This window comes from Anolis carolinensis, unplaced genomic scaffold, assembly GCF_035594765.1.
Source record: "Anolis carolinensis isolate JA03-04 unplaced genomic scaffold, rAnoCar3.1.pri scaffold_10, whole genome shotgun sequence".
In the NCBI taxonomy this organism is placed as follows: domain Eukaryota; kingdom Metazoa; phylum Chordata; class Lepidosauria; order Squamata; family Dactyloidae; genus Anolis; species Anolis carolinensis.
This window is the reverse complement of record NW_026943821.1, coordinates 13,113,600-13,136,244: the sequence shown is the minus strand read 5'-3', so window position 1 is coordinate 13,136,244 and position 22,645 is coordinate 13,113,600. Positions and strand designations below refer to the sequence as shown.

Sequence of the window (22,645 nt, the reverse complement as noted above, 5' to 3'; positions counted from 1 at the left end):
GCATCTTGTTTATGCACACTGGGCCTATGACTGTCCAGCCTAATGGCAATTGTTGTGCGATAGGTGCACCTGGAGGTCCTTTAACTTGGTCGTTCACACAGAACAAGCTCGGGCAGTCCGAGCCAAGCAAAAGGGCAATGTCCACATCTGGCCGAAAGGCTGGTATAGCATTCTTTAACCGTCGCAAATGTGGATGAGCCTCCACAACTTCTCTGGTGACAATCTGCCTTTTGTTCCGGGGAATAGAGGAACACTCAATCAGGTCTGGCAACTTGAACTGTCTCTTCTGGTCGCAAGAGGAGACAACAAAGCCAGATGCTATGCGACCCTGCAACTTCTTTTTTCCTGCACATGTAGTCATGGTGTAATTGACCATCTTGGTTTTAAGGTCAAACATGCGGAAGAACTCTGGAGTAGCTAGGGAGGCGTCGCTCTGTGAATCCAGGGCCACATAGAGTCTCTTTCTAAGCCAAGGGCTCTTGGCTGGATATACATCCGCTAGGCAGATAGGATGACAAACTCTGTACTGGTGCACGTCAGAGCATAGTTCAGTACAGGCGACCGATGGAGCATCCTCCTGCATCCGTGACGCGGCCTGCATGTTGGTGGCATCAGTAGATGACCCTTCTTTGGAAGACGTGTCCCCTTTGGCGCGGGAGACAGCGTCAGAGTTGTGCATCGCGGTGCAATGCTTAAGGCTGTTACACCTTGCACATTTGACGTCCTCTTTGCAGTTGGATGCAAAGTGAAGAGTTGCTCCACAGCACCTAAAACATATGCCCAGCTTCTGTACAATCTGTTGTCTTTCTTTATAAGGCTTCTTGCCAAATTCCCGGCAGTTGGCCAAACTGTGAGGCTTTTGGTGAATGGGGCAGAGCACCTCCTTCACCTCTGACTTGGATTCGTTGGCCCTGTGCTGAGTTTCAACAGCCTTAACACTAACCGGTCTTTTGGCCTCTCTGGATGGTTTTTTCTCCACTTTAGGTGCCTTCTCTGGCTGGGTCCCTTGGTATAAGGTGGGGAGGCCCGTCTGCGGATCATTCCTTTCTCTGGCCGCCCTGGTGATGAACTGGACCAAATGAGAAAATGGAGGGTATGCCTGGGAGTGGGCCTCCTTGTAGTTGAAGACCTCCTGTCCCCAGCGTTCTTGCAAAGTGAAGGGCAGCTTGGTCAAGATCTGCCTCTGGGACAGGTGCTGATCGAGGCACTTCAAACCGGGCAGTTCTGGATTCTCCTTGGCCGACTCTAATTCCGTAAGGAGATCGCTGAGGTCCCACAAGAGTTTGAAGTCTTTGAGTTTTAAAGCTGGGAACCTTTGGAGCTTGTCCATAAGAGATGCTTCAATCTCTGTGCTGGCCCCATACCTCTGCTGCAACCTGGCCCAGGCCTTTTCCAGGGCTTTGTCGGGATCGGCTACGTGGGCTGCGTAGATCTTCTTAACTTGTGAGGATGAGGCTGGGCCCAACCATGCAGCCAGAAGAGTCAGTTCTTCCTCAGGCAATAACTTTAAGTCTCTGATTGCTCTCTGGAAGGTGGCCTTCCAGAGAAGAAATTCCTCAGGCTTGTCCGAAAACTTTTCGACACCCTTGTCCTTAAGATCTCTTCTGGGGCTTCTGATGATGGAGACAAGCTGGGACTCTGGCGTCGAAGGGAACAATTGAGGAGTTTGCTGTTGTGGAGTGGACTCCCACCGTGTACCTTGCGTCAACCTTTGGCCTCTTGGAGGGATGACATCGACCACTGACGAATCGATGGTTCCCTGTGCAGCTGTCTGTAGGGGCCAACTAGCGCTCGGCCTTGGGGCCCTGATTGACTGACCTAGGGTTTTAGCAGGAGGCACGGGTAGCTCGAGCAAGGGTGAGCTCCCCGCTATGACGCTCTGCTCTGCAGGAAACTCAAACGTGACTTTGGGGCCCTGCTCTGGGTAAGGAGAGAAGTCTTCCTGTTCCTCATCCGAAAACTGGCTGTTCATGCTGCCAAGGTGCGCAAACACTTTGGCAGAAGGATCCTGTATTGGTAACTGGCTTACATTTTCTTCTGTGAGTGGCTCAATTAGGGCCTTGGCCAAAGTCTCAGCCCTTACCCTTTTGGCTGCGGCATCCATCTTTATTCTAAGCATCTCTATACGAGCCTGTTCTATTTGCATTTCGCTTTGTCTTTGGGCCTGTTCCATTTGCATTTCGCTTTGTCTACGGGCCTGTTCTATTTGCAGTCGTTGCTCTTCTTCTTTAAAGGGAAGGGTGAGATCAGCTGCCTTAGCATCAGCCTCCGCCCCCGCTACCTTGCTCTTTAGCTCCAGACGTGCAGCCTCCTTAATGTGCAAGGCAGCTAGGGAAGAGATGGCACTCCCAGCAGCAGAAGACTTGCTAGAGTGGCTATGTTTAGATGATGCACACTCCCTTAGTTTAGATACCTGGCTAGAGCGGTTAGACTTAAGACTAAGTGCCACAGCAGGTGATTTTAAAAGATTGGTCTCATGGCTGCATAAGGAAGACTGATTTCCTTTTGGCTCAGACCTTAGATTAACAGGTGGAGAACTAAATTCCAAGGCATCTAGAATTGCCCTCACCTTATTTTCTTTCTCATTAGTGTCAGCTAAGACACTCACTATTTCTAACTCTGAATCCTTGGCGTTAATGCGCTCGAGGACCTGGACTATCTTAGACACCAAACCCCTCCAGAGACCGAAGGTCTCTTCAAGGTCTGTCTGTAATATGGATGGCACCCTTGTAATACCCAAGCTCTCAATTCTGACCATCAATGTTACAATTCGCTCCCATGCCGAACCTAACCTCACATGGAGGAGCTCCTTTTCGTCTATTAGATGGGCTAGCATTTTGGCTGAAGGGTGCTTTATCCTTTGGGGCCTTTCATTCCTACTTTCAGCCTCAGAAGGAGGTATACCATCTGTATCATCTTGGAATTGCATAGACATTATGTATTCTTAATAGCAAGTAAATTTACAACAAAGGCAAATGCAATATACCTGCAAGTAAATTTACAATAAAAGCAAATTCAATATATAATACAATTCACAGCACTTAACCATAGCAATATATATCACTAAGTAACTATACTTTACAAAGATTGTGACCTTTGGCGCCAGACTTTGGTGGGCAAGCTGCAAAATGTCAACTGACAGCAACTTGCCACTTGATACCTCCCTTGCCCGAGTGACGTAAACTGCCAAAATGGCGACTTCGCCAAATTTTCAAGCACCTCGTGCTCTGCGGCTCGAGGCCTGCCGCCGAAGGAGCACCGAGGCTGGCTTTGGAAAGGAGGAGAGAAGAGACGCCTCCTCCCCGCTGTGAAGGGAGGTCACCACCGCAGGTCGATGAGGCAGGTCACCACCGCAGGACGATGAGGCAGGTCACCACCGCAGGACGATGAGGCAGGTCACCACAGCAGGACGATGAGGCAGGTCACCACCGCAGGACGATGAGGCAGGTCACCGCCGCAGGTCAATGAGGCAGGTCACCACCGCAGGACGATGAGGCAGGTCACCACCGCAGGACGATGAGGCAGGTCACCACCGCCGGACCATGAGGCAGGTCACCACCGCAGGACGATGAGGCAGGTCACCACCGCCGGACCATGAGGCAGGTCGAAGCCGGCCGAGTGCTCCGGCCGAACTCGCAGCAGCGTTGCCAGGCCTGTCCAGGTTCTAGCCTGGTTCTGGTGGGCTTCACGCCTCAGAGCCAGCCAAAGAACTGTCGCTGGTGCTCCGCGGCTCGAGGTCTACCGCCGAGGGAGCCCTGGACGTTGCTGGGAACTGCACAGCCTGTGCAAACCCAGAAAGCCACTGGGCCACGTGCGCACACGCGAGCCAAATAGCAAGGAAATAGAGCCCCACTATTTGACTCCTTCAGGTCTGAGAGCGGGCTCCACTGCCTCAGACGCTGGTAGAGTCTTTAGGTATGCAGACTGAGCTCAGGCGGAAAAGCCGCAGCCTATACTAAAACTTCCTAAACTATAAAAAACTATAAAGCCGTGCAAGCTAGCTGAAGCGGAAAAACCGCTGATCGACCTCAAAACTGTGCCGTCCGCCGGACAATAAAAAGCTATAAAACTGAAACGTGCTGTCCTTTATCCGGGCGAACTGCAAATCCCTATAAGCTGTCCTATAGATATTGAACGACTGAGTCTGGATAACTTCAAAAAAGGATGTTTATTCATACAAGGTTGTAAACCTGGCACAGATCTTAAAGTTGCAGAAGATGAAACAAATTTCTATAGGTTTTAGTCACAGAATTATCCCTGGTTCCAGAAGGCAAAGGTGATTATAAAACCACTATACCCTAATCACGCTGCCTATATTAGAAGGAGAAACTCTTTCCTTCCCTATCTTTACAGCAAAGATTAGTTCTAGAAGCGATGGAATAACTCTGCTCCTCTAACTAGATTTCCTATTCCAGATCAATATAATTCAATACTTATCTAATTTGGATAGGCTTAGATTGGCCTGGTTTTGAGGATGATTTGTCCCAGTTAGCCTTGCACAGCTCCAGCACGTTGGAAGACTATAGCCAGAATGAAGCTCCAAAATGGAGACTAGACCCTGGTAAAAAGGGCGGTCCTAAGATGTTGCACTCTTTGACCAATCACTGCAAAGAAAACTGCAGCCAGCTCTTGCAGATTCCAAGCCACCTTTCCTAGGCCTTTGCAGCCAGAGGCTCAAACAAAATGTAAAGGAGGGAAAACAAACAAACGACCAATAGGTAAGGCAAACCATCGTCCTGGGGGACGGAACAGTGGTTCTGAAATAACTTCCGCTAGTTCCTTCAGTATTCTTGGATGTAGCTGGTCTGGCCCTGGGGACTTGAATTCGTTTAGAGTGGCCAGGTATTCCTGGACAACTTGTTTCCCTATTTGGGGTTGGATTTCCCCCAATCCTTCGTCCATTCCATGTTGCTGAGGTTGAAGATGGCTTTCTTTTTGTGAGAAGACCGAGGCAAAGAAGGCATTAAGTAGTTCTGCCTTTTCTCTGTCCCCTGTCGCCATCACCCCATCTTCTCCTTGCAATGGCCCTATCGCCTCCTTTTTCTTCCTTTTTCTACCAACGTAAGCAAAAAAGCCTTTTTTGTTGTTTTTTATGTCCCTGGCAAGCCTGAGCTCATTTTGTGCTTCAGCCTTGCGAACCTTCTCCCTACAGGAGTTGGCTATACATTTGAATTCTTCTTTGGTGATTTCTCCCCTTTTCCACTTCTTGTGCATGTCACTTTTGAGCTTTAGCTCAGTTAGAAGTTCTTTGGACATCCATTCTGGCTTCTTTGCACTTGTCTTATTTTTCTTCTTTGTTGGCACTGTTTGCATTTGCGCCTTGAGTATTTCACTTTTGAAAAACGCCCATCCATCCTTAACTCCCTTGTTTTTTAATATCAGCGTCCATGGAATGCCGCTCAGTAATTCCTTCATTTTTTGGAAGTCAGCTCTCTTAAAGTCCAGAAAGCGTGTTTGACTTGTCTTAGTTTCAGCATTCCTTTGTATTGCAAACTGCAGGAGCACATTAGAATTTTTTTGAGGGGGAGATATTAACACTATGGAAAAGAAATTTCTGATATTTGTTCAGTTTTCAGGCAAAATAATCAGAAAAAATGAAAAAGTGTAATACTGGTTGAATATCTCTTGTCTGGAATTCCAAAATTGTCCACACTGATGGATGAGATACTGACGCTTTTGCTTTTTGATGGTTTAGTGCACACAAGCTCCATTTTGTGCACAAAATATTAAAACTGTTGTGTTTAAAATTACCCTCAGATTATGTGTATAAGGATAAAGTATACTTAGCCAGTACTAGCATGCTTTACTAACTCTAAGTAAAGGAGAATTGAGATCTAATCCAAAGTCTCAGAAATCTCCCAAGTTTTTCTATAATTTATTGTATACATTCTCTTGGTTGCTAATGCTGTTCTTGTTTCTTTTTACCTCTGTATTTTGTTAGTAACACAGAGGAGAGGAGACTCCCTCCTCCTCAATCCAACCATTCATTTTTCTCCATGTGAATTGATGTTTGGTAGATGGATTGTAAGTGGCTAAGTATAGAATCTGAAGCAAGCTTTTGAGAGAGATCTCCCCTTTAGTACTATTCTTTAGTACTCCAATGAGAATGATGTGTTTACGGGGGGGGGGGGGGGCAGGGAGTAGTGGAATATATTGGGTTGGGTAGATGCACATGTGCATATGTTTTTGGCAAAGAGGAATTCTGGATCTGGGCCTCTGTGTCCTCACAGTCCAAGGGGGCCCCTACCCCTACTCCTACTCCAGCCCCCACTGCTGCTCCAGCCATCGAGAAACCTATTGTGCTGATGAAGTCCCGAGAGGAAAGCAAAGGCCTTGCAGGAGCAACAGAGACATCGGCTCAGCCTCCTGCAGCTGCTGCCAAAGTGGAGAAGGAAGGCCAGCGTCCTACGCAGCCAGTCTATCAGATCCAGAACAGAGGCATGGGTTCAACTGCGCCCAGTGGTGTCATGGACCGTAAGTACTGAGAAGGGGCCAACTTCAGTGGTTTACCTGTTCAATCCTTGGAGCAAGAAAAAACCAAGCATGGGCTCATATCAGCATAGTCTTTAAGATTTACACATGTGTAGAGTGTGTTCTAGTGTTTTGATTTTGTTCACCATATGATTGCACTCAATCATTATCATAATAGCCAAGGCCCATTTATTAAAATCAAAATCTCATAGCATTTTGCTAAAAAAAACCCTCTCACCAGTCTTGTTCCTCAGAGACTTGGGATCAAATGCAAAAGTTCATTTAATTATATTCAAAGAGCTACTTGATAAATCTAACTGGCAGGGAAGGATCAATGAAAGCTTAGTGTCTGATGCATTGTTTTTAATAGCCCCTATGCTGGAGTCAGCACTGTTAGATAAATGTGATCTGGTGCATCTTAAACTTTCCTGTTTAATTGCTTATCGTTAATTTTCCATTTTGATGTGTTATAATAGTATTTGAAGCAGGAGTGAGGAACCAGATGTTTTGGGCTTCATGTTTCGCTATTGTAATGGGCAATGGTAAGGGACAATAGGAATTGTAGTCTAAAACATCAGGAGAGCCAAAGGTTCTCATCCCTTTGTGCTTTGATGCTAATTGCATTCAGCACTATATTCATCAAGACAGAAACTCCAACCAACTGTTGTAATTCACATTCAGTAAATCTTCCTGAATTCAGGTCACATAAGAATGATATGACACCAGAAAAGCGTCATAGTTGCCCAGAAAGTAGATGCTAAAGGCAGGTAGGACTCTGCAAGTAAAATTAACCAGACAGTTTTGTGCAAGTGTGCAACTCATTTTTCTGTACACTGATGGGTTAAAATGTGTTGTCTCCTTGTGTGTAGTTATGAAATGTCTGTTCCAGTTTAATTTGGACTTGTAGCCTTGATGCAAAAGGTCTGAGGATTAATGTACTGTGACTAGGGGAGCTTATCACATGTAATGAGGCCATCATTTGAGCTCTGTTGTCCTCTTTGCCTTTCTAGCTGTAGTTGGGCAGGCCAAGTTGCTGGCACCAGAGAAGATGAAACACAGCATCAAGCTGGTGGATGACCAAATGAACTGGTGTGACAGTGCTATTGAGGTACTATTGAAAATCTGGAAGTCTCTTGTGGGCCCCTCCAACTGTGTACATTTCCTTGCTCTCCCAAGAAATCCTGCTTTCCATTTTGTTTAGCCATGGTTCCCTTATCTGGCATTCCAAATGTATGGTGGGATTCCCTTTGTCCATCTAGGCTGAAATATCTAGATATAATTGACTAGATAATGCTAGTCTTTCAATTTCTGTGATTTCTGTTCTGCCTAGTATGCTTACTTATGCATGTGTGTGTTCTCCTTGGTATTAGTACCTCCTGGACCAAACAGATGTTCTGGTAGTTGGGGTTCTTGGACTGCAGGGTACGGGCAAATCCATGGTGATGTCTCTACTGTCAGCCAATCAACCTGAAGAAGACCAGAGGTATTTGGAAGGTGATGCGGAGGAATCATAGCTGAGAATTGATAATTGGGTTGCTTGACTGTATAGTTAGACAGTGATATTGTGAGGATCAATTTAATAGTTTTGTGTTAGATTGTTTACTTCTCAGTATGTCACTTCAGGCCACATCTTGAAACTTTGTCTCCCATATCTAAGTATATTGAACCAATACATTAATTATTGCCGATAGAAAGTGGACTCCAAAGTCTCTTTCTTTCCCTTGGCATTGTTTTTGAGCAGTTGCAGCCTTTGAACACTTGTGCCATCACATACATTTAGCCAGTGTCAAGGTGCCCTGCTGCCTCTGTAATATGATGTAGATTATCAATCCCATTTTGCTCTTTTTGTGACAATTCCTTTATTTCTTTTTCAAGAACCTATGTGTTCCGTACTCAGAGCCAGGAGATCAAGGAGCGTGGGGGCAACCAGACCAGTGGAATTGACTTCTTCATCACTCAGGAGCGAATTATCTTCCTTGACACCCAGGTTTGTGTTTGATGGTCTTTGTTGTAGTTCCTTTTGACAATCTTTTTGGAGGAACTCTCCATGCAATCTCTTGTTGTTCCTGGGTGGTTTCAAACATAGGACCCACTTGAATCTTTGGTGAAAATGGTATCTATAATTTGGGACTGACAATATTTGATCAAGCTGATCTAACTTTTATCTGACAGTGATACCAAATGTTTACAAAACACCAGATCCTGTAGTGTATGAATGCAGGATGGAAAATTTGATTGACCAAGCTTTTAGGGGAAGTTTTAATCTAGATTTTCTAAACAGTGATATCAGTGTATGAGACAGGGTATAGTCTTTGGAAAAGATTGGGATATTTTATAGCTCAGGTAGACAGTTGTGGTCCTGTAAAATGTTTTTGGCCTACATCTCCATCCAGCCCTAGCCAGCATACATGTTTGTGATGGATTGTGGGAATTGCAGTTCAAAATTTTTGAGGTTGAACTTGCTGATCCAAATAAATCCAAATGAATTTTGATGGACGTGGAAATGTTTACTTCTTCAGAAATTTTGGATTTCAACACTGAGTACCCTGGTTGAAAATGATTCAAGGCAAGGGATTGTGGGAGTTGTAGTCAAAAGCATTTGAAGGGACCAAAGTTTCCCAACCATATGAGATAGATAGATATATTTAAAAATTATTTCATTTCACAAGGGCCAGAATTATGTTGAAGTGATGGCTGCACTCATTTGGAAGGGCACTGTAAGAGGACTAGCTTTATCTAAGAAATGGGAACAGACCCCAAGGGATTGCCTTGAGCACGAAATGAATCTAGACAGAATCTTCAGAGGTTTTTGTTCCTTTTCTGCAGCCCATTCTCAGTCCTTCCATCTTAGATCATTTGATCAACAATGACCGCAAGCTGCCTCCGGAGTATAATCTACCTCACACCTATGTTGAGATGCAGGTAACACACCTTTCTTGTTTTGTGTATTGACTAAAGGAGAGTGATGGATGTGGCAGTAGGGAATGGACCTTTGTACAGAAATGTCTGGAGCCTTTTTACAATGTGCTTATAGCTTCTCATATTGATGTTAATTAAACAAGGAGATAGAGTTGGGGGCTTCTTCCATGTAGTCTCTTTTGTTCTTCATTCTATTATCTCTTTAACCTCCTTACAACATTATTTCACCCTCATTGGCTTGCCCTTAGCTCGTTTGCCCCATGTGATGCCAAACTATTTCACAAAGGGACAGCCAATTTAGAAGTGTGTGAAACAAAGGTGTGGTTTATCAATGTGAGCAGACTCACATGCAAATCTCCATGTCCTGATGGAATTCCCCTACATTATATCTCCTACTGACAACTGTTTTCACTTCCAGTCCCTCCAGATTGCTGCTTTCCTCTTCACTGTCTGCCACGTGGTCATTGTGGTGCAGGACTGGTTCACAGATCTGAGCCTATACAGGTGAGAGAAGGGGAGAGAAGGACAAACTGAATTCAGTTATGAATAGCTTATTCTAGCAAAGAGCATCCGTTTAGGGCCCACCTCACCTGATATTGTTCAGACTCTTGAGCAGATTGCCAATTGTTTTTCTGTTGCCTAAACTCAAGGCTGTGTTCTCACCCCTGTTTGTAACTCAGGACTTCCTGTACAAGAAACCTTGTCTATTGATTACAGATTCCTTCAGACAGCTGAGATGGTGAAACCCTCCACTCCATCCCCCAGTCATGAATCCAGTGGCACCTCTGGCTCGGATGAGGGTACAGAATACTACCCGCACATTGGTATATAATAACATTAATAGGGATTTATGGGGTTGTTTTCCCTGTGTAATATCCTGTTTGGATATTACACAGGGAAATAGACAGTGGGCTGAAAAGCAGGAAATGGTGGATGATGGAGGCAAAGATTATGGGGGCAAGAAATATGGGGCATGGAGTTAAAAAAAAAAAACCCGGCTGGGAGCGACATCAAAACTCCTTCATTGGTGCCTTCTGGTTTCTCTGGGTGGATTCCACCCATTGTTTCAGCTTTTTAAGGGGGATACTAGAAAGGCACATCAGATGCTAGATTTCATGCTTCTGCAGAGTTTCCTAAGTATTTTTCAAATAACACCCACAGCCCAATGGCTTTTAGTTTCGGAATTTGAAAGCATTGTTCCCCTACATATGAACACTTATCTCTGTCTGGCAGGAGGGGAAAGACTTTTTCTGTACTTTGGAGTAAGGTGCACTGAATTTCTATTGCTATGATTCTTTTTCTCTCTCCCTCTAGTTTTTCTTCTGAATAAAGCCAAGAGGGAAAATTTCTGTCCCCGAAACCTGAAGCAAATGCATCTTGTAACTGACAAAATTATGATGCACTCACACTTGAAATATAAAGGTAATGTTTTGGTTTCTCATTCACTTAAAAGGCTGGAATGCAGAACTTGGAAGCCTGTGACCTAATGGTTGGCTTCATATTAGCAGGCAAGATATTGACCTTGCCATTTTAAAGTAGAGATGGAAGAATTTAGTTTTGAGTTGTCCTGGCCATTAGAGTCTCTTTGCAAACAGAAAACAACTAAATGGGAAGGAATCTCCAAGACCTTTTTCTGCTGTGCTGAAGTTTTTTTTTACTTTGAGGATTTTTTAAAAGTAAGATATGGTTTTAGAAGTGTTGATTTATCTCTTTGCTTTAGTCTGCACTGATTCAGCAGTATTTTGTTGATTCTATTCTTCTGAATGTGCTGCTCTGAGTCAGCTACCTACTTAATTAATTCATTTTTCTCTGTTGACTCCATCAGGCACACTGTCTATGCTGGAATGTAACATATTCCCTGGCCTGCCCCAAAGTTACCTTGACACAGAGGTTAACCTGTTCTTGCTACCCTTTATGGATACGGATACAGACGATGCATTGCCCAGAGCAGGTAAGTAGCTGGAATCTTCCAACTGATACCATAGTTGCTGTTCTGGCCAGAGGTTACATCAAGCCTCCCCTAATTACCTTTTTTATTTAGGTTCCTCTCCATATTGGTGCCCAAATCATTTCTAATCCAGGCTGTAGTGGGAAATTAGACAAGAGATGATGTTCTGTGGTACCTGGGCTCCAGAGAATGATGTGTGAGCCAAGACAATAGTCCTAGGAATGAGTCAGTTGGAAGTAATCCTTGCCCTTGGTCTTCATCATATAAAGCAGTAACACCCAACCTTTACTTTTCCAGAATAATGGGATCTCAGCTTCCAGAATGTCTTACCTTTGCTTTGGTTGTACTGATTGAGGCATCTGGGAGTGAAGTCCAGCTCATTGGAGAACCAAAGTGAAGAAACACTGATATAAATGAGTTGCAAATGGTCATGTGTGGGAGGGAATAATGGCAGAGGTTGCTTTAGTTTTCCCCCAGTTTTGTTTTCTATGAATTTTCATCCCCACTGGGGTGGGATTTTGAGTTAAGAAAGTAGGAAAAGAAAGCTATCTATCTACAGCTGAAATGCATAATTTTCTACCTCTATTACATATAATATGGTGTATTATAGAGAAGTAAACTAGCTATTGAACCATCTATCTCCAATAATGTACTTTGGTTTCTAAGCCTTTCCTATCAAGCTTTTTTTTTTTTTGCTGCTTCTTCATCCTTCCTCCATAGAGGAAAGGAAAATTAAAACAAAAGACCTGGCGTAGTGATTTGCTTGTGTTTCAAGGGACTACTGCAGTTCTAGTAAAAGCCCCAAGACTCTCAAAGTAAAGAGCATTGAGCTTGTGTATCTTTTCACTTTGCAGCTCCAGGAAGTGGTCCTCTCTTCTCCCTCCTGCCTGGGTACAAGGGGCACCCCAGTTTCCAGTCTTTGATTGCCAAACTTCGGAGCCAGATTATGTCTATGTCCCGGCCGCAGCTCTCCCACACCATTCTGACTGAAAAGAACTGGTAAGAACGGGTTCTTTTGTGTGTTAGCAAGTTCTATATATTTAGTGTTTCCATTTTCACAGGGATGATTTATGTAGAGAACATGAAAATTACATTAATTTCACTCCTGGAAAACTTAAAATTTTAACATGAGGCAGAGCATATAGCTTTGAACCCAGTCTGTCTTCATACTGAATTGAAGCTGAATGCATGACAATTCTTCTGTCTTGGGCAGGTTCCACTATGCTGCCCGTATCTGGGATGGTGTGAAGAAATCCTCCGCTCTGTCCGAATACAGCCGACTGCTGGCCTGAACACAGTGATCTCCTCACCCTGAAACCAGCAAGGGCCAGCCAGGCCTCCCCATCCCTGAGATCAGTGAGGCGTGGGATCTGTGCCCTTGTCTAGAGGCACAAAGTGATGTGTGATTTCCGAGAGAGGGGAACAGGAGAGGGGCAACAAGGCTTTCAGTGGTGCCAAGCAGGATGGCAGGAGCATTCATGTTGTGTCCTATGGGGCCACTGAACTGCCTATCCCACCCAGCAGGAACTTGGTGCGCTGGTTTCCATCTTTATGGAGGGCTTTCCAAGGTTTTGCCAACCCTCAGTTCCTTCCAGCAGAGTTGGGAGTTACATGTGGATAGCCTGTAAGCTCTTACCATCCCAATGGGAGCAAGGGAGGCCCCTTGCAGTTGCAGTGTTGGTAGGGGGCAAAAATCAGAGGGGAGTTAATGTAGTTGGTTTTAATATTTTCAGACATGTAATTCCATTTCTTCTAAGTGTCGCTTATCTGCTTCCATTTGGAGAGAGAGGTCTATGAATTCCTTCTCTCCCCACCTTAGGCTGTGGTCCTTCCCTTGACCCACATAGAGAGCATTCCTCCTCCTCTGCTGGAGAGTGGACAAAACTTCCTCCTATGTCCTAGTATTCAATTACTGTTTAATAAATTGTTCAAGATGCTTCGTGTTGGGATGGATTTTTGTAGAACCTCTCCGGTGTCTTTGGGCAGTCTCCTCTGTGAGCAGTAGCTACTCTCTCTGAAAGAAAGAGAAGGAGATGGGGGCTGTGAATAGAGTTCTTTGTGCTGGGCTTAGACTGGATGTTGGCATTATTGAAAGAATGTGGCCTATAAACAGAGGATTTAAGGAACCAACATAAAAATAAGATTCCATATTATTCGGGACATTGGCCTGTGTTTTATTGAGAATTTTTCTTTCCCCTTGATGCTTTCAGAATATTTCTGTGCCATGTAAACAGTTCTAATATAATGCTGATTCAGTTATTTCATAACACTCTGTAACCATTTTTGTTCCTGGGTCATAAATGCCATTTCCTAATTGGTTCTATCATAAGAACATGGGTAAAGTTTATTAAACTGCAAAAACTTTGTTTTTGCGGTCTGCATGAAAGGTTAAAAATGGCACACTGAAAGGTTAAAAGTGGCAGCCACAAAAACAATGTTTCTGGAGTATAACAACTACTTTCAAAATAAGTACCTCACAATTAAACGGGAAATAATAATTTCAAATCAGGAACAGAAAATTTTTCAAACTTTGTTACATAGTGTAATCATTAGTTTGGGATCAGTGAATTCAGGGAATCCAGTTGTAAACTTCAATCAAGTTAGCTGTGACTTATGGCATCCCCATGAATCAGACCTTCAAGATTCCCAATCTGTTGTTTAAATGAACTTAAGCAAATTAACAGGAGCAGAATGAAGTCTTAAAAGTGGCCAGTTAGGGCCTAGCTATCTAATTGTCTCTCCCCATGCTCACAGGAGAAGACATGGAGGGCTCAATGGCTTGCCATGTGGCTAGAAACTTTGAATAAAAAGTGATGTGTCCCTGAGAAGTATCAGTCTAACAAACGACTAGGAGAAGAAAATAGAGTCAGACAAAGAGGGCAATGCAATGGGGAAGGGCTTTCCCTGCCAGCTAACTCATCTGCCTATCTATTTCTTTGATGAGGACTATGAACTTGTGCAGGATGTGGTTAAATTCCAACACAATCATCAACTGCAGCCCTTGGGTTTTCCAGGACACCCTCTTTTCCTGCCTTCCAGTATACATAGAGATAGGCCCAATTAGAGTGGTGGTCCCCAACTTTTGATCCTCCAGGTGTTTTGGATTTCAGTTCCCATAGTTCCTAACAGCTGGTAAGCTGGCTGGAATTTCTGGGAATTGAAGTCCAAAACAACTGAAGGACCAAAGGTTGGGAACCACTGAATTAGAATGTAATGCTCAACCCACAACAGCTATTTTTCTCCTCAAAGCTCTGCTTACTGATTGCTTGCATTCTTTGGTATAAAACATGCAATAAAACTCCGTATTTTAAAAATATGCCATGCAGGAAAAGCACAATCAAAGCACCCCCCAACAAATGGCCATCCAGCCTCTGTTTAGAAGTCCCCAAAGGAGGAGGTTCTACCATATTCTGAGACAGAGAGTTCCGCTATTGAACAGCTGTTATCAGGAAGCTGGCTTATGAAAGTGTGGGCCCTTCACATGAAATGCTTCTCATAATTTGCTTTTCAGTTTTCCTCATTAGAATATTTGTGATTTTAGGATGAGTGCTATTATTCCACTTTCTCAAGATCTGGATTAGCATCCTTTCTGCATAACTAGATGCCACACGTTTAGCTTGCCTGAAATGAATTTGGGAATTCGTATGCTCAAGAAGTTAGACACAACTGTCCTTTATGGATATTTTGTAAATAAAATCCAACATCTGTTTACAAACAGAGTGGAACAAGACCCAAGAATAATACTATGGCCTGAAAAAGCAATTTCACCCTAGACTTGCAGAGAAATTATTTTTCCCCCAATAAAAGAGAAGTGCCACTCTGGTTTCTCTTCAGATTCCTTATATTCCAAGTATTCATAGGATGACCCTCTTCCACCCTGTATAGAACAGTACTATTGACTGATAAACATTTTTAGCTTTAATTATAATTCATTAAGGCAATAAACACTAGGTATGTATTTAAAATCCTCCCAAACAATTTATGAAAATGCAACAGGCTACTCTAAGAAGGCCTTCAACTAAAATCCACTTCTCCAGGCAAATTTATACCAAATTTACCCTGTTATAATACACTTGGTTTGCTTGGAACTGCAATTTTATGAGCGACAGGCGAGACTTAGCAAAATTCTGAAAGACAGTTCCCAGTGTTCCAACAGTGGAGTTTGGCAAAATACAGAAAAGAGCACTGTTTCCGCCCCCAAATTACCATGTTATAAAACTGTCCGTGTTAACTGATTTTGCGCCCTTTAAATTTTTTCCTTTGGTTTTGTGTGCTTTTAACTTTTTCTTTCAAGATGGTGAGCTTAGTTTGAGCTTGCATGAGATGAAGCTCAATTAGACATGGTATCTCAAAATATGCTATGCAAGATACTACAAATTATTTCAAACATCAGATTCAAAGGCCTTGATAAGAACATTTTGGGCATCTCCTGCTACCTCATTGAGGAAGCTCCAAAGCATGTAGTAGGTGGTCCCAAAGGAGATTCCCCCGGCCGCCATGGAGCCAAATATCGGCACCGTACTAGCTAAATACTCCATGAACATTAGTGCCCCACCACCAGCCTTGGTCAGCATCTTTACCACTAAGTCCTTGGAGATCTCTTTAGTCAGTGGTGACTTGATGGCCTCTTTGATCTCCTCCACAGGCTTGTCAACCTTCTCAGCCAATTTGATGAGAGACTCCTCGTCCAAGCCAAAGTTCTTACGGTACGTTGACAGAGATTTAATCAAAAGAGCAACATCACAGGTTACAGAAAGACCGGGGATGGGTACTGCAGCAACTCCACATGAGATGGTGGCTAACTTCCAGATCTGTTTCTGAAGTGTTTCCTTTTTCTTCTGTAAGATTTCTAAAGAGATATTGGGAAGGGCAAGAAGGAAGGCATGTCTCTTGTGGTTTGGTAGCTCCCTTTCTAAGGTTTTCTCCAACAACATGAAATCATACTTGCTTAACTCCCAGCTGGACAGAAGAAAAACATGAGGATCATCAACACCTTCTTTCTTGAGACAATCTTGGCAATTCTCTCGGATCTTTGTCAGGACCATTTCTTCATTGTAGGACCGTGGTCGGCGCTTTTTGCTGGCTTCTAGGTCAGCATCCACTTTAGAGCGGACAAAATAGAAATGCTTGCCCTGTTTCTTGATTTCATTGGCCAACATGGCATGGTTGGCCTTGAAGCGCTCTGAAGCAATGAGAAAAAAGAAGTCATAGCGGGAGAAGTTGACCTGTTCCAGGTAAGTGCTGGACTGGAAATCTGGAGTACCAATTCCTGGTAGATCCCACATGGTGACATTGGGATGCTTTGGATGTGGATATGGAGTAGGCTCCCTGGTGGTCTCCACCACTCCAGTCGGGGCCGATCCTTCTTCTTCATCCCCTAAACCCCGAATGGCATTGATAAAGGAGGACTTGCCAGAGCCACTCTCTCCAGTTACTGCAATATCCAGGCGGGCATTCTCTAAGGCCTGTAGGTTTTCCATAATCTTGGAGGCTGCCTCTGCCATTCTCCCTCCTTCGAGAGCATCCTTAATCTCTTCAATGTCTTCTTCTGTAATGATATCATATTCTTCAAAATTCACCTGGTGGTTTTGGGCAGCCTCTTGTGGTGCAGCTGCCATTTGATCAAGACGAGACCTAAAAGTGAAAAAACATGCAAAAATAACATGCGATTTTTTAACTTTCATTGCACCTCTGCAGCTTTTCTTGAAACAGCACACTTAATTTTAGATAGATAGACAGAAAGACAGACAGACAGATAAGTCTGAAGGAAAGTGATTAGCCCAAAGTAGATTTCATGGCTCAGAGAATGTGCATCACTCATGTTCCACCATATATATTAATGTATAAGCCCTGTGTATAAATGGAGGACAGGTTTTGGAGATTATGGATTTTAATATGACTTGTGGATAAGTCGAAGATCATTCCACGGAGATGGGAACGCACCAATGCCACTTCAAGGAGCTGGCCATTTCTTGCCAGTCACCATTTCCTCACTCAGATTATTTAAATATGTCAGAAGCAGTGCAACAATGGAGAGATTTGGGAGTGTCAGTGCTTCCTTTAGGTTCTCCTGAATGAACTAAGCTCTTATCTTTTGCCACTCCACTAAAAGGAAGATGGTTTCATTTTTACAAACTACAGACTACAGTGCTCACATTGACCCATGGATAAGTTGATCTAGGTTTTTGGGGTTGCTTTTGTGACTAAAATTTCTGGACTTCTACATGGAAATATATAGGGTAGTCCAGTACTATTCTAACCCATTGGACAGATAACATGAAACACTGTTAAGTCATGAAACTTATTTATTTATTTATTACAATACTTATATCCCGCCCTTCTTACCCATAGGGGACTCAGGGCGGCTTACAATAAAACACTGTATAAAAATATTACAGGCAATTCAATCAGTTAAAAATTAAATACATTAAATATTAATAAAAATATGCATATAAATACACAGTTGGCGCATTTTGAATTTGATAACTGGTCTGTCATTGAGTTCTAAGATGGTGATAATTGCTGCTGCTGCTATTAATCGAAAGCCTGGTCCCACAACCAGGTCTTAACTTTCCTAAGGAAGGATAGAAGGGAGGGAGCCTGCCTGACATCCTTTGGGAGGGTGTTCCATAGGCGGGGAGCCACAACTGAAAAGGCCCTGTCTCTCGTCCCTGCCAGTAGGCCCTCACCCAAAGATCTTAAATTTTGAGGTGGGTCGTAGTGGGAGACACATTCGGACAAGTAAGCTGGGCCGGAACCGTTTAGAGCTTTATAGGCTAACGCCAGCACCTTGAATTGTGCTCGGTAGCTAATCAGCAGCCAGTGGAGCTGGCGTAACAGAGGAGTGGTACGCTCCCTGTACGCCGCTCCGGTTATCAACCTGGCAGCCTCCTGTTGGACTAATTGGAGCTTCCAAACAGTCTTCAAAGGCAGCCCCACGTAGAGCGCGTTGCAGTAGTCTAAACGGGATGTGACGAGCGTGGACCACCATGGCCAAGTCCGGCTTCTCAAGGTACGAGTGCAGCTGGTGCACAAGTTTTAACTGTGCGAAGGGTCCCCTAGCCACCGCCGAGACCTGGGGCTCCAGGCTCAACAATGAGTCTAGGATCACCCCCAGACTGCGCACCTGCGCCTTCAGGGGGAGCGTGACCCCATCCAGCACAGGCTGTAACGCTATACCCTGTTTGGCCTTACGACTGACCAGGAGGACCTCTGTCTTGTCTGGACTCTTGGGTTGGATTTTTGGGGGAAAGAGAGATGGTGACATTACCTCCTTGGATAATAGGGGAAATCTTTTACACATGATTTATGGGCGTTATCGACAGAAGAAATAAATAATAAACTATTACACTATAATGTTTTAGTGTGCTAGCGTGGTGTAATAGTTTGAATGCTGGACTAGGACTTTGAGAGACCAGAGTTCAAATCTCCATTCAGCCACAGAAACCCACTGGATGACTGTGAGCAAATCCTATTCTCTCAGCTTCTGAGGAAGGCAATAGAAAAGATACTTTGGAAAAATCTTGCCAGGAAAAACCCAGGATATGGTCACCAGACGTTGGAGATGATTCAAAGGTACACAGTAAAAGCAGCACAATGCTTTAGTCCACAATGATAAAGGGTGCTTTCAGACAGGGTCAAAATGTGGGACAAGTAAGTGGGACAAAAAATCATGATACCTGACAGCAAGTCCAAACACAGATATGTCAGTCCCAATAAATGGTCCCCTGCCATCCTGACACCTTCCTGTGTAGCAGATTTTAGAAATTCACAAGATGGATGGAGGACATCCAGTGGAAGTTTACTTTAATTATTTTTCATTGATACTCTGAGATGCGCTGGACTTCTAGCCACTTGTGTCCGTGGTACCATTTGTCCACACCAGCGTATAGGAACGAAGTCACGTGGTTTCCTTGACTGCAGGGATATACAGTCATGCAAATATGCACATTTTCCAGCTGAAATCATGTTTTAAACACACGTCTTTTTCAGCTGTTAATCCAAATTAGTCCTTAAACGTCATTTAGCCACACACACCCTTTTCCCGTATTTTAGGACCTGTGTAGAAGAGCCCAAAGAATTACACCAAAACTCCCTATCATTACGATTGGATCTCTATGTACACAAGCTGCTAGAATTTAGACTATACAAAAACAATATGACCGGAATAACTTACGATGGCTAGCAAATGAGGTTTGTTGAAACATTCAGCTTTTGTCTTGTAATAACAGTGGAATGGTTCCAGGAATTAAATCTGGCTTCTATGAATCCACATTCACTTTTTGGATAAACTCTCACCAAGTTTTCCTTTGGTTGCTTCTCAGCCATCTGGTACAAGAACTCAGATCAACTGGAATCTGATCAATGCAGTGATGGGCCAGTATAGGCTGCTGTATATTCCTCGCCAAAGTCAGGTATCTCCCTTTTCCTCTAGTTAGTCCTTCTAGAAGATTGGCTTTCCCTAGTTCAGAAAGTTGGCAAATCTTTTCCTATTCCAGTTCTTGCTAGTGCATTCTCTTGTGCCATTCAAAATTGCTGTCTTTTGCTACACTTCTTCAAGCCACTCCCAATTCACCTGCTTCTCCCTTACCTTGCAGATCCAGATCCAGAACCACACCTTCAATGTTTGTTTCCCAGACTGAATGCCGGACAGATTCCAACACCTTTAATGATTGTGTACAAGACGGAATGTAAATGGATGTTGTTTGTTGCCTGGTTGCATGACATATACACCCCCTTTTCAACATAAACATTAAAGATACAGGAGCCTGCTCCAGTTTTCAGTTTGGTAACTCCCCATGTTGTCCACACCCCATTATTTTGGGTTGTCTGATTTAAACCATATTTTTAATGGTTGCATAGAGTGGGGATGCTCAAGATCCTGCAAGGTAGATTCCAGCAATACATGGAGTGAGAGTTGCCAGAGGTACAAGCTGGGTTTAGAAAAGGCAGAGGAACAAGAGACCAAATTGCCAATATCTGCTGAATAATGAAGGTAGGGAGTTTCAGAAAAACATCTATTTCTGTTTTAATGACTATTTTATAAATAATTGCACATAATGAGAAGACAGGAATGCTTGGAGAAAAGAATGATGCTGGGGAAAATGGAAGGAAAAAGGAAGAGGGGCCAACCAAGGGCAAGATAGATGGATGGTATCCTTGAAGTGACTGGCTTAACCATGAAGGAACTGGGGTTGGCCACAGCCAATAGGGAACTCTGGTGTGCGCTGGTCCATGAGGTCACAAAGAGTCGGAAGCGACTGAACGAATAAACAACAAATGGAATTCTGGGATTTTGTAGCAGCAGAGCTCTCTGGAAAACAAAATGCTTTACAAAAGTACAAATTCCAGAATAACATGGCAGTTAATGTAGAGTCACACTACATTAATTCTGCAGCGTGGATCCATCCCAAAGCAAGTAGCTGCCAAACTGGAAAAGGGTCAATTTGCATCAAATAATGGGTGCGTTTACTGTGTATAATTGATGCATTTTGACACCATTTGAGCTATGGAATCATCAGGAGTCAATAACTTTATTTTTGGATTCCGCCTCCATCTCCCCAACGGGGGCTTGGAACGGCTCACATGGGGACAAGTCCAATACAAATCACATAACATGATAAAATGCTCTCTGCAGTAGTATCCGACAAGCCCTGACACTCCTAAGTTTTAGGAAAGCAGTCAAAACATGACTGTGTACTCAAGCGTTTGAGGAATAAATATCTGAGATAATATGGCCAAATCAAGGCATACGCGAAAGGTGTCAGTGAACAAATCTAATTACTCATGCATTTTAATATTTTTATAATTTATGTTTTAATAGAGTTAATATAGCTTTTAATTGATCTTAGAGATCAAACAGGTTTGTAGGGAAAGATGTGGTCACAAAGATAGGCCGGTTCCAAACCGTTTAGGGCTTTATAGGTAAGCACCTGCACCTTGAATTGGGACCGGAAGCTTCATGGCAGCCAGTGAAGCTGTTTCAACAGAGGAGTTGACGTCTCCCTGTAACTGGCTCCAGTTAACCATCTGGCTGCTGATCTGAGAACTAGTTGTAGTTTCCGCGCTGTCTTCAAAGGCAACCCCAAGTCAAAGCTTTACAGGGTCTTTTTAGCCTTCCCTGCCAACAAGAGCAAATTACAAATCCCAGAATTCCATAGCATTGAACCATGGTGGTCCAAGTGACATCAGACTGTTCACACACAGCTTTTATTGACATTTAACAGCACAATTGCAACAGGTATAAACAACAAGAGGAAATCACAGATAAAAACAAAACATAGAATCATAGAATCGTAGAGTTGGAAGAGACCTAACGGGCCATCCAGTCCAAACCCCTGCAAGAAGCAGGAAAATCTCATTCAAAGCACCCCCGACAGATGGTCATCCAGCCTCTGCTTAAAAGCCTCCAAAGAAGGAGCCTCCACCACGGCCCCGGGGAGAGAGTTCCACTGTCGAACAGCTCTCACAGTGAGAAAGTTCTTCCTGATGTTCAGGTGGAATCTCCTTTCCTGTAGTTTGAAGCCATTGTTCCGCATCTTAAGAGCTACAAATCTCAAAGATAACATTTGCAACAGTCACAAAAGAATGCATCAGGGTTGTTCAGAAAATAATGGAATTTTATAGCGCCCTTGCCATTGAGAACACTGAAAAATACTCCTGTATTAAACTATATTAATTCTACAGTGAAAATGCACTCCCAAATGCAAACCGAATTTGCAAGGAAGGGGGAAGGAGAAAAGGCCCAACTTTTACTGTTGAAAATATTGCTTACAAAAAAAAAAATCTGATTATGAAACAAGTCCTATCGCTCTCACCGGAAAAGGTCAAGATTAGTTTCGATTCTTCTTCGGGAAAGTTGAGCAATGTCTCTTTTTCCCAATCGCCACGATTAAATTGTAACAGCAAAATACAGATTTTTGCAAAGGGAATAGATCCCACTTGGGTGCCCACCACTCAGATAGGATCCACGCTGTGGAATTAATGCAGTTTGGCACCGTTTGGACTGCTATGGAATCCGGGGAGTTGTCGCTTTGCGAAACTGCAACTTCCAGGATCCCGTGGCAACTGGAGCGGTATCAAACTGAGTTAAACCTACAGCGTGGACACACTCTTTGCGAAAAATTCTTTCTTCTACTCCTGTCTGTTGAACAGCATCTCTTTCCCATACATACCTTTCTCGGAAGCAGACGCAATTCAGGCCTGGGAGGAATCCAGGTCGCAGGCAGCGGCTACAAAAGGGGGTCTCAAAGGGGGTTTTCGAGGGTCGGCGGCGATGCTCGGTGAAATCCAGTCTATTCAATGGCT

General features: G+C 43.7%; 2 protein-coding genes and 1 long non-coding RNA gene across 5 annotated transcripts in view; 2 read left to right on the top strand and 1 right to left on the bottom strand.

The window, feature by feature from the left end:
- smg9 (SMG9 nonsense mediated mRNA decay factor) overlaps nucleotides 1-13,274 on the top strand; it is an 18,852-nt gene extending 5,578 nt beyond the window's left edge. For both annotated transcript variants that reach the window (XM_008113772.3, XM_003222811.4), the window contains exons 4-14: nucleotides 6,231-6,474; nucleotides 7,482-7,579; nucleotides 7,842-7,954; nucleotides 8,347-8,458; nucleotides 9,298-9,393; nucleotides 9,809-9,894; nucleotides 10,108-10,214; nucleotides 10,705-10,812; nucleotides 11,216-11,341; nucleotides 12,193-12,337; nucleotides 12,552-13,274. In XM_008113772.3, the coding sequence (XP_008111979.1) occupies nucleotides 6,231-6,474; nucleotides 7,482-7,579; nucleotides 7,842-7,954; nucleotides 8,347-8,458; nucleotides 9,298-9,393; nucleotides 9,809-9,894; nucleotides 10,108-10,214; nucleotides 10,705-10,812; nucleotides 11,216-11,341; nucleotides 12,193-12,337; nucleotides 12,552-12,630 (1,314 nt within the window). In that variant the 3' untranslated portion in view covers nucleotides 12,631-13,274. The remainder of the gene's footprint in view (nucleotides 1-6,230; nucleotides 6,475-7,481; nucleotides 7,580-7,841; nucleotides 7,955-8,346; nucleotides 8,459-9,297; nucleotides 9,394-9,808; nucleotides 9,895-10,107; nucleotides 10,215-10,704; nucleotides 10,813-11,215; nucleotides 11,342-12,192; nucleotides 12,338-12,551) is intronic.
- Nucleotides 13,038-22,645, bottom strand: LOC100560269 (interferon-inducible GTPase 5). 2 transcript variants are annotated; one of them, XM_008113771.3, is made up of 3 exons: nucleotides 22,513-22,645; nucleotides 15,919-16,972; nucleotides 13,038-13,352 (listed from the first exon to the last, which is right to left on the bottom strand). In XM_008113771.3, the coding sequence occupies exons 2-3, from the start codon at nucleotides 16,954-16,956 to the stop codon at nucleotides 13,344-13,346; spliced, it is 1,047 nt and encodes a 348-aa protein (XP_008111978.1). In that variant the 5' UTR covers nucleotides 16,957-16,972; nucleotides 22,513-22,645; the 3' UTR covers nucleotides 13,038-13,343. The 2 variants fall into 2 exon arrangements, with proteins under 2 accessions (XP_008111978.1, XP_003222907.1); XM_003222859.4 differs by lacking the exon at nucleotides 13,038-13,352 and having other exon boundaries at nucleotides 15,234-16,972.
- On the top strand, nucleotides 16,968-20,135 carry LOC134293711 (uncharacterized). Its single transcript, XR_010000671.1, has 2 exons — nucleotides 16,968-19,752; nucleotides 19,936-20,135. It is a non-coding gene; the product is annotated as an uncharacterized LOC134293711 (long non-coding RNA).

Bases quoted from the DNA above. Each gene is read 5' to 3' on its own strand.
- LOC100560269 (XM_003222859.4), bottom strand. From the start codon at position 16,956: ATGGCAGCTGCACCACAAGAGGCTGCCCAAAACCACCAGGTGAATTTT.